At 39.4% G+C, this 11,799-nt stretch overlaps 1 protein-coding gene across 1 annotated transcript in view; it reads left to right on the plus strand.

Annotated features, from left to right (window-relative positions):
* The window catches only part of shisa6a (shisa family member 6a), a 77,711-nt gene that overhangs the window by 7,924 nt on the left and 57,988 nt on the right, over nucleotides 1-11,799 (plus strand). Inside the window, exons 4-5 of the mRNA XM_023406972.1 lie at nucleotides 6,579-6,674; nucleotides 7,082-7,150. Of these exons, the coding sequence (XP_023262740.1) occupies nucleotides 6,579-6,674; nucleotides 7,082-7,150 (165 nt within the window). The remainder of the gene's footprint in view (nucleotides 1-6,578; nucleotides 6,675-7,081; nucleotides 7,151-11,799) is intronic.

An 11,799-nucleotide genomic window follows, 5' to 3' on the forward strand; every position in this document is an offset into this window, starting at 1 on the left:
GACCCAGGGCTCCAAACACTTTGGCTATAAATTGGTGATAATTAAATTTATTGCAAATGTGTTTGATAATCCTGCTGCATGCACCGCTAAAGCACATTATCAACTAAAATGATTGGCACCACCTGCATCATTACTTGTTGTTGTTGTTAAGGCAGTAAGACAGGCCTTGAATAAAAGGACTTTATTTTGCAAGTACTGTATATATTGTGCTTAATTTGTGCAATTTACTGAATAAACTACAAACTAATTACTAGGTGGAGAAATTTGGGGCTCAATGTGGGCCCACAGCTCATATTTGTCCCAAGGCCCTCTAGTGTGTTGATAAGAATGGGCCCTACCTAAAAGAACTTAAACTTCATCCACAGAAAACACAAGAAATACTGTCACCATACTGGCCAAACTGATCGACACCTGAGAGAGGAACACCAAAGCAATGACTGCACAGCAACAAAATCTGAATGGACACCAAATAAAATATTGCAGGTTTTAAATTCAACTCCTCCAAGCCATCCACATAAAACCTTTATTGAGCCTAATTTACCTCGACCAAGAAGTGATGTGCATAAAAATGGAACATGACATTATGGAAGATTCCCAACCTACAAATATTACATTTTATTTCTTTGAGCAGTGTGAGAGCAGGAATGTGTCAGCATGACTTTTTTTTATACTTGCTCATCTTTGTGTAGCGCTGCAGCATTAGTATCAGCAGCAGCAAGGTGTTTGGACCTTGAACACATATCAAAAAAGAAAAGAATAAAGAGGCTTTCCTATTCAAACCTATTACATGGCCTTTAAAAGATACTATATGTAAGTGTTTGCTATTGCTAATTGCTGTGCACTCATTTTTAAAACTTGAAAGTTACAATACGCACATGACCTGTGTTTCTATGAAAGTTCAGATGGCCAGCTAAACATTAAAAAGTCAAAAGGTGTGTGTTCATGTTTGTGCCCATGCAGAATCTTATTTTAAAGCCCTTCTTTTTCTACATTATTAATATATTTTCAAATTTAGTTAAGGATTTTTTTTACTTACTTCATGTTAGCTGGATAGTTGACCGCTTGCTGAGACAGTATTTAGTTCAGTATTTACTTGAGGTCTAGATAAAAGTTAATATTAAAAAGAGAAGGATTTCCAATCGCTGTATGTTTACGACCCTGATGGACTTTGCCTATGTGGCAACAGTGGTTGTGTTTTTCTTCACAAACTCGCCTTTGCACCTTTCTTTGACCTCTTTATATTTCCCCATCAAGGCCAAGGATAAGTGCTTGGGAGAAGAAAATGGATTTTGAAAATGCTGTGACTGTACAGATCCACTTCAGGTTTATAAGATGGCCCTTATGAGGGCACCTGGCAGCTACAGCACTCCTCTGGTCTGAAACCATCTCCTGGGTCACAGCAGCAGATCAGAGTTAATGGGTGAAGAGAATAAAGATAGATTTGAGTAGATTTTTTTGGGACACTGATAACACCAGTATAGTTCACATTCTTTTATGCTCAGAGGCCACTCTCATTTGATGGTGTCCTATATGTAGTTCACTTCCTTTTTTCAATCACTCCACTATAAAACTCCCCTTCAAATAATAATTACAAATGAGCCAAAGAGAGCAATTTTATAGCGTTTTCCAGCACAAGGGAAAGAAACAATAAAAAGAGACTGATGACATGCAGCAGCGTTTGGTTTCTGGAGTTGAACTCAAAACAAGAGGAGTGCATGATGTGAACTCATCCCACTTTCAGAAGAGATATTATATTTAGATGTAACGCTGATATAGTGCGTCTTCTGGTGTGGATGGTACTCCTCCACAACTGTCCTAGAGTGAGCATTATCGCTTTCAATTCCCCAGAGTTCTGTTCTCGTCTCTCATTTTGTGCTCCAAAGTTTCTATGATGCTGTGAAAATAGGCGACAAATGTCTTCCTCAAGTCACGGGCAGAGAATGGAATCATCTCTGTAGGACACTTGCGGCAGCTGGGTTCATTTGGAGTTTTAAAACCCTTCAGTAGTTGACTCTAAAATGATATGAGACCAACTTTGGGATGAAGTTTTCAAAGGATGACGTCATGTTACGAGGATGGTGAGTCTGCATATCTCAGGCTGCCAGTAGATTGACAATTAGGAGACTGTTTTCATTCAACTAAAAGCAAGATTTACATTCTGTGATTTGGCCCCATCATTTTACTTGACAAAGAGTACGTTATTCAAGTCAGTTAGTTCTTATGCGGAATCATAACAGAAGTTATCTCAGGGCACTTTTATATAGAGGAGATCTAGACCGTACTCTTTGTAACATTAATTACATGTAACATTCCCCCATGAAAAAGGTCAAAACCACGGGCATTAATCTGCTGCTGTCACAGCCTCCACTCTCCTGGTTTTGGGCTTTCCAACAGATTTTGGAAACTGGGTCTTGCTCCCATCCATTCACAAGAGGATCAGTGAGGTCCAACACTGATGTTGGCACCTAGCTCACAGATGTTCCAGATCATTCCAAGAGTGTTGGATGGGGTTCAGGTCAGGACTCTGCGGCCACCACAACAACACACCAAACTGTGAAAACCATGTCTTTATGGACCCGGCTTTGTGCTGAGAGGCAAAATGTTATTGTATGCTGCATTGAAGGAAAAGCTTTGTTTTTTTTTTGGAAATGTGAATGAAATTTGCTTCCTTGGCCAGAGTCAGACGAGAAGATTGATACCACCTTCATAAATATGAAGCTACAGCCATAGTTGGCCCTGTCCACTGGTAACAAAATTTATCTAATGACAAACAGAGGAGAAAATCACTGCTCCTATCCATAGAAATAGTCCCACACATAACCCTGTTGATGCTTTATTTTTGTTGTTTTGACACTGATTTTTATGTGGATCAAACAATCATGATGTATCTTTTATTTGTTTATTAGTGGGCTTTAATGAGTGTTCAAACAGAATGTGAAGATAAAGACGTAAAAACCTCTTCACCAGTTGAAAAATTTTCAAATAGCAAAAATTTGGTGCGCATCTTGGGACTATAGTTTATACTATGAATGTGCTTGAAATACAGTACTTATAAAGATGAGGAAAAAGGAGAGAGACTGGAAAGAACGAAAAGAGTTCTTTGAGTTACTGGTAGATCCGTTTAGTTTCTGCTAGACCAAGACAGTTTAGTTGTTAGCCTCCTGTTTCCAGTCTTGATGCTAAGCTAAGTTAGACATGACATGAGATGACATGAGAGTGGTATAATCTCATATAAGAAAATTAACATTTTGTTTTCCAAAATGTCAAATGTCTTTCTTTTATTGGAGCTATCGGGCCCAACCATATAAAAACAGCCCCAGATCAAAAGTACACAAAGGTAGCTCTTGCAATGGTATAGTTAGTGGACCTGGAGTTAAATTTGTTTTGTCAAACTATTTCCAAGCTTGAGGTAAAGATTCCCTGAAGGATGACAATACTGCCAACGCTGCTAACAGCAACAGTCATTTAAGATAAACCATGTCTGTTTTATACATGACCCCCTGTAACTCCCACCCTACATGACTGGAGTGCAGAAATGTGCAGACTCGACTCACTAATTTGATGACTGTTTACTTTTCCCTGAAGGCCAGTTCAAACATTACTCTGCAAATTTCACTGTTATCAGGATATTTGAGTTTTTATCTCTGAAATAAAACACTTCATCCTTCATTCATGAACATAAGATGAAAAGTGTGGTTATTCATTATGGAAAGAAGATAAGGCAATTTTGAGGAACATTTCCAGAGATAATAAGGGGCTATAGGTTTGTACTGGCACACAGGAGCAATTTATATCACAGTCAGCATCTTCAACTACCTGATTTCAACTCCACGGTGCCGTCCTTGGAGCATGCGGAGGTTATGATTCATCAGCATTTAACCCTAGGAGGTATCACTGATACACTACTTTATCATCTACATACATTCATACATCACTGTTGCTATGTAAAAAAAAAAATCCCTGGATACAGAAAAATATATCAGTTCCTTTCTTTGTATATTTATCGATTTCTTCGAAGGTCTAAAATTAACAGCGACAAGTGCGTCAGAGTACGTCAGTAATCGGTTTATAGTCATCCTCTGGGTTTGATAAAAGAAACAAACAAGCTGTGGAGCTGAGGCTTCGGTGCCAAGCTTTGGTGTGATGAAGACCAGGCCTAATGGTCCCAGGTGCTCTTCCTCATTATGATAATTTGAAATGCTGTTCGATCTCAGCTTCCCAAGGCCCAAAGGTCTGAGTGATGCTATTGACTTTGAAGTGGTTCCTTGGAGAAAGAGGCATTTAACTGTTCGCGAGTTAATGTAGAGAAAAAGAGGGGAAAGGAAGGGGGAGAAGCTATTTGATAAACCAACTCTCCAGATGTGGGATTTTTTTTTGCTCTTATTCTCTCAGTTCTTCGAGGCTACATTAATTTATTCCCTTTGTAGACTTTTCTATGATTGGCAGGACAATTGAATGTTGTCAGGGTGCTAGCAGGCACCTTGTCTTGCCCCTTGTGTTCATGCTGTACTGTCAATTACAGCAGTGGTTCAGAGGAGAGTTAACAGTGATGTGGTACAAATTGCATTACGGAGTGATCTCTTAACACCAGGGAAATCCAAAAGGCTGTATACCTGAGGTGTACCGCATTGCATCCTTACACATAACCCTCCAAAATCTTAAATGGGGCTGAAATTGATTTTAAAAATCAACTATACCAAAACCCAATAATCTTCCCCCAGAGGAGCCAAAAGTACCGCAATTTCACTGTCCAGTTAAATTAAATATTTCACTCACTGCGAAGAAAGGAGGAATGTTTGATAAATGGGCCCTGAAAGCTGCAGACAGCATCTCTGGCATCCTTAAGCAATACATATTGACAAGCTGATGATCCCACCTGAGAGTCAGTTTCGTCAGTTATGCCATTTTAGCTCTGTTTAGTATTCTTGTCATCTGTGGCTGCTCTTTTATAAAATGGCAGAAATGACTTGGGGGTTGAGTACAGATACTTCTCAATTTTAAAGCCCAGTCACACCAGCATTTAAAATAGTGGAAGCTTGCATTAAAATCAGTTCATTTGATTGGAATTTGCCTCTATTGGTGGATTCGCTCATTGGGGAAAAGTGAATGCAAGTGAATCCTTAATGTTGAATTAAATTTTTGTGAAATTTGTCAATCAGATTGTGCTTTTGACCACTTACAAATGTCTTCACAGTGTACACCATTGAGGGATCATGGAGCCAAAGATTCCAAGATGGCAGAAGCTATCATTAAAAATTCTTCTTTAAATTATATCCTTAGTGTTACTTCACATAAAATCACGGGACAATTGAACAGCCCAGGTTTATGTCAAGCCTCAGCTACCATTGCTATAAAGTGCTGCAGAAATGAGTCCTAAAACCAGGAAATGAGTTAACATTTTTGCACCTTGGGTTTGCTTGTCCTGAAGTCAATGGGTTTTTTGAATGAGATTTTGGTTAGATGCTTGAAATAAGGTCTGTGGTTAACATAAGCTCAAGACATTTTCAGTTTGTATACTACAACATAAAATATTGCAGTAAATACCCCAGGTGTGATTTCTTTAAGCTATTGCCTCTCCCATAAAAAGGCTGGTTGCTAACAAGTGGCTAAATGAGACTACAGAGGTTATCAAGGACGTTATATGTCATCACAACGAACAGGAAAACTGATCTACTCACCAGCCCACATTTACAACCTTGTTGTGTTCATACTCGTGCTTTTGCAAACTATCACTAACTTTGTAAGAGGAAGGCTTTTGTAGAAGTAATAGCTAAATCAAACTACTGGTTGGAAGTGTAGTGGTGGTGACACTGAAGTCATGTGACTGTGGTGTAGTTCGTTTATAGCCTAACATTAGCTTTTTACTTCTTGTGATTATATACAGTATAAGCTTCTAAAATCAGAAAAGCAGTGTTCATTTATGAAAATTATCTCCCTGAACAAAACATGTAGGTGTCAAAAATATTTGTTTGTCATAGAGCTTATTTTCATAGAAATATCCCATTGGCTGTTTGTCAGTTGAACCAGGGTGATGCTAACTTCTGGGTTGGCCTACAAATATTCGTCATCCATGAAGCACAATGGAGACAAGACGGAGAGAAACAAGTCAGATGCACAAATTACAAAATGTTTGTTGTTGAGTTTGTCAACATCAATAAATTAATTTAAGCTTGTGTTAAGATTGTGTTGCCAGTTTTCTCAACACTGTAATCTTTAGCAGCGACCTAGTGTTGCTAGCAATGCATATTTCAGTCTTGGTGATTGGATGATTTTTTGCTCAAATGCACCATCGGAATCATACTTAATTTCTCCCTTTAAGTTTTTATGCACACACGTGCAAATATGTCTCTTAGATAGATATGAAGTTATTGTCCTGTTAGTGGCCAACCTTACCTGCTTGCTAACTGATCAACACCTCTTTATTAGAAAAAACGATGTACAATCCTAACATGGATAAGTGAATTTCTCTGGGCCACTTCCTGGTGTGACCAGGCCTTCAGGCAAAAAGAACACCAAAGCTTTTCAGCCCTAGAATATTTTGCTGACATTATCTACCATTGTTTTTTTTGTCTTCCCAGGGCACTATGGGAAAGAGACCCTGCGCAGTGGAGGCCAAGACATTCACAACTTCATCTCCTCTGGGTTTGTGACACTCGGACGTGGCCACTTGAAAGGTAAAGCCCATCCTCATTATCTGTTCTTCACTTGACAGTGCCATGAAAACCAAGTTCAGATTAATAATAATAATAATAATTTCACTCGCAAGGCTACTGTGCCATGCTGTCATCCTCTTTCTGCCAAATGAATGTGCACAGGACTGTCGTTTCAGCTCAGTACTAGCTGGACATTACTATACATAATGGCTTGAAGTGACATCTTGCAAAGTCCACACACACATTTATTATCTATGGTTAAATCCACACTTCCAGTGACAAAGTAACACTTCCAGGCAGTGGGGATACAGCATGGCACAGTAGCAGATTTCCATGCCATTGTCTTCCTTTGGAGATCTAATAAATGAGAAGCAGTGTTGGAGTGAGAATGAGCTGTAAACAAGAGGCTTGTTGTTGTGTTTTTACAGCGCAGCACTCCATAGATGAATCAGGGCAGATGTCCTGGCAGGGCGATCTGGACATCCCCATCTCCTACGGTACGTTCTCCAAATGTTCCGCTTTCCTGCTGGGGAGAAAGCCACACAACCTGCTTTCTGCTCACACCTGATAAGAAAAGTCGCTCACACTTCACACACTCACACACACACATACACCAGTTGAGTGCCCTTGGCCGATAATCACAACACAGTCACTGGACGCGGAGTGCCAGAGTCGTAATATTTTATTTATTTCTTACAGTGGGTGGTTTCGTGAGCCAAACTATTTCCAATAGTGGTTGTTTGACAGCAGGTTTGAATTAATGCAATGCCCTGCAGTTAAGGTTTATTTAGATGACTTCTACTGTATTCTATTATAGTGTCAGGTATCAACAGGGCGGCTGTCATGATTAACAGTGTGCGTGTAGCCACCTGTGAACACTTTCTCTTTTTATTTTGTTAGTTTTTTATTTTGTCTGCAAGGTAAGTAAATATTTGATTCAGACACTCAACTCGTTGATTGAGCGCTACAATCTGATAGAATCTAATTTATTCATTCATGGTGGTTGCAGTTCAGTCACAGTATGCCTTCAGAGTTTGCGAGTTTTCTGTTTCCAGCTCTTCTACTTGTTGTAGAGGTCTTCATCACGGCTGAGGTTTTAAAAGCATTTGATCGAATCTGAATCCTGTTTTGGATCCATGCATTGAATCCTATCTATTTTGAATCCCTAGTGAATCTGTAGATTCCACAACCTGAAAATGAGCTGAGCAGCAGGAGATATGAAATGTTGATTAAATATGTATCTGATACGTTACAATAACCAAGTGGAGCCTTGAAGCACCTTATTTTTCACAAGCTACTCAATCCAAATACTGGAGCTCCTGATCCTTTTATACTGATCATCCTGAATTACTGACATAACATGAATAAATGTTTAACTGGAAGATTATAGCAACTGAAGCGGGTTGACTACTTAAGGAATATTAAATTAGTCTGTAGGCCATGCTGAACTTCAAAAACACCATCTACTTGTGATTGAAGAGAAAAAGTCACACAATATTTCTGCCTGGTTTGCCCCTGAGTTTTTGAAACTTTATTCATACCTGTCAGTATATGTGATGTTTCCCCTTGGGTCTGTTTTTCTCTGAACACAAGTTATTGTTTTTGCTTTAAATGACAAAAATGTATCTAGTGTTTCTTAAGTGCTGTGCCTAAAGGTGTTTCTCTTTAGGAAATGGTTGTTGCAGGAAGTGTATTTTGTTGAGCTGATGAATGGGTTTGCGATAAAGGCCGTGGATCACTTTAAGCAGAAGTTTTGCATAAACCAGCTTCACACAATCAACAAAAACGTGTAGGAAAAAAAGCTGCCAAAGATGACCAATCACAGTTCAGTGGTATCCCCATACATACTCTCTGTAGATGCACCATGAAGTTAAATGAGGAAATGCACACCTTATTATTTGAAGGTGGTTAAATATGTTTGATATTGCAGTTACTTTAGATGGTTGCACTTACATACGAAACCACTGTGTCAGCAGGATCTCTTAAAAAAAAAAAAAAAGTGGTGGGTATAAGAATTAAAATCAGAGGTGAGGGGCCCTTTGAGAAACAACGCTGAGGACACGTAACTCACCTTGATACATGATGCTCGTAAAGAAGTGACAGATATTCATTGCTGGTGACGAGTTAAAATAAAAACCTCAACCCTTAGTGTCATAATTTAAAGAAAGCAATGATATGAAATAATATCAATATTCTCCCCACAGTGTTTAAGTTTAAGTTAAACACACACAAAATTTTGAAACAACACCTTGAAGCAAATAATGAACAGCAGGTCTGAAAACAGCAAATGTCATCTTTCATGTAGCAGGTGAACTGCAGGATGAATCCTGTCAAACAAAGGCTAATGTTTTAAATGTTGTGTGAGGCAGTGACTCTCTCCTGACTGTACCTGTCACCCTCTTACTGCACCTATTAGGTGACAAGCTTTAGCGGCCTGATGGCGATGGCTGTCACTTCAAAGCGGAGGTCCTGTCAGCCTCCATCGTACATGTCTTAGTTTAACAGCTGGCTGTCGGCAGGCTCTCTACCCCTTCCCCCCTCCCACGCCTCCTGTCAGGAGGAAGCAGACTGACAGATGTGCACCATGTCACTGCTGACTGCATCCTGCCCTCGCTCCAACACTGCTGTTTAAACACAGAACATGTTATTGCTGTAGATAGTAGATAATATCTACAGCTAACATATCAGCACAGGTCATCTGATTCACCCCCCACTGGGTTCATTATTCTGGTTTGATGTGAAGAAGTGGAAAATTGTTAAGTACATTTACTCAGATACTGTACTGAAGTAAAGTACAATTACAAAAAGGTACTTGTATTTAACCTCATTTTGAGGGAACTCTTATAATTTTCACTTTACTACAAGTATTCCTTCTGTCCTTTCCTCCCTCCTTTCTTCAGTTTCCCTTGTTCTTTCCTCACTTTATCTATACCTTTTGTCCTTCCCTCTTTCCTTAAATATTATACTGTTCACTCCACTATATTTATCAGGAGATGTTGAAAACAGAAAATATAGCTAATAATTTTAATCTTGTATACATTTCCTTCTTCCTATCTTTCCATGCTTCCTTCCCCTTCTCCCTTCTTCCCTCCTTTTACCCTTGTCTTTCCTTATGTCCCTTTATTTTTGGCTGGACTGCAACAGTGGGGCCACCCCTATAAACGTCAATGTCTGTCACTGACTGACTGACTGGTTGAGTGATGAGGTTACACCATTGGTTGGCCAAGTGTTGGACTTTCCCCATTGGTCGTTGCTCTTTCATAATGATTTGGTGCAAACAGTTTCTCACATCATCAGGGGGGTGTTTACAAACAGTGTTGCCAACTAAGCACCTTTGTCACTCGATTTACCAACTTTTCAGACCCTTTAAGTGACTTTTTCAAAACAGCACCTTGTGACAAACTTTAGCTGCTTTGCATAGAAGAGAGTCACCAGAAGTATTGCCCCATGAGTGTGAGGTTGGTCTTTCCCTCCATAGGCAGACTTCTCTATGATGACTGCACGGCAGCTCACGTTAGTCAATCCTTCCTTCTTTTTTTAATCCCTTATTCCTCCTGTCCTTGCTTCTGTTCTTCCTGCTTCCCGTATTTTTTCTTCTTTCCTTTAATTTCTTCTTCAACCGATATGCAAAAAATTAAATACCCAAATGCGAGGACAAGATTTTGACACGTTTGATTATTTCATGAACAAATAATAGCAGTCAGATGTTTTCCTGTATCAAATTCATGGCTTGTGTTTGTAAGAGTGTTTTTCTGTTATTGCACATTAAAGGCTTTGAGTGACTGCAGCCTGTCCTGGCTGCTTGTGTTTGCCTTACAGCACTGGGCTCTTTAGGCAAACACCACGTTTTACAACTGTTCCTCTTAAATCTACTATTTTTGAACACAACCACGTCTGAGTACGAACAGCTATGACCTCAAACTCAACTGTGTGTGTGTGTGTGTGTGTGTGTGTGTGTGTGTGTGTGTGTGTGTGTGTGTGTGTGTGTGTGTGTGTGTGAGAGAGAGAGAGAAACATTTCTGTGTTTGTTGTAGTGAATGGAACAGTACAAACAGTCCAGATTCATATCTACAGTTTGTACGTGAGGGCTAACAAGCTGCTAAACAAAGCTCCAAGTAAATGTTGTTATTAATATTCATGCACCTGCGATACATCACGAACCTGTGAGCTTTGTGTGAATCCACAGAGACACACCGTCACCTACCTGCTCCAAGTGTTTGGCTCATAGACTAAAGTGAGATGAGATATGGATTTATGTCTGATATCAGTGGCTGCTGGGGAGGGAGTGGTGTGTTCACCAGCCCTGCCTGTCCATCTCTGTTCCCTGTGATGGATTGTCTGTAGTGAAGCGGCCATTTAACAGCTCTAGACTGCAGTGGGTTTATTTTGGTGGAAGGCAGAGCGGCTGCCACAGTAGATGTTTGAGCTGAATGAGATTCCTCAACCTGAATGAGAAGCTGTGTGTTGATCAATAGTGGCTGAAATACTTTGTGTTGCAGTGAGATTCATATCTGTCTCCTGGTAAGAAAGGAATATTTCTTTGTCTAACATGCAGGGGTTTCTGGAGACAGTTTTGTCTCCTACAGAATCAGATTGCTGTTTTCCATCCAATTATAATACAAAAACCAACTACAGCAACAACTCTGACTTCTGTATAAGAGAAAATTTGAATGGGTCTATTTTCAGCTGTGGAACAACATGCATCTGGTGCTTGAATTAGTATTTACTTAAAATTGAGCAAGTTTAACAATAATTTTATATATATAAATAAAATAATTTTGTAAGAATGTGTTTTAATTTTGATGGACTTGTATTGAATTTCCCCCTGTCCCTCCAAATCAGAAAGTGTGTATTCATTTTTAAAAATTAGAAACTGCTGTTTGACCCTCAGTCCAAAAGCCACAGGTTTACAATTATATAAAAATAGGGAGAGCAACAAACCATCAGGGAATGTTCAACTTCAACAATTAATTATCTAAAGAGTCTAGAATCTAGAGTTGTTGATTCACTGCATTTATAGCCAATAGACCAATTGTTTCCACAGTGTTTCTGAAACAAACCCATCATATCCACAAAGATGTCCGAGGTTAAACTTAAACCCACTGTGTCCAGCATCTCCCAGATATCTCGTGTACAAACATTCCCC

This window comes from Seriola lalandi, unplaced genomic scaffold (assembly GCF_002814215.2).
Source record: "Seriola lalandi dorsalis isolate HSWRI2012SDOR001 ecotype SW California unplaced genomic scaffold, Sedor1 jcf7180002054322, whole genome shotgun sequence".
Lineage (NCBI taxonomy): Eukaryota > Metazoa > Chordata > Actinopteri > Carangiformes > Carangidae > Seriola > Seriola lalandi.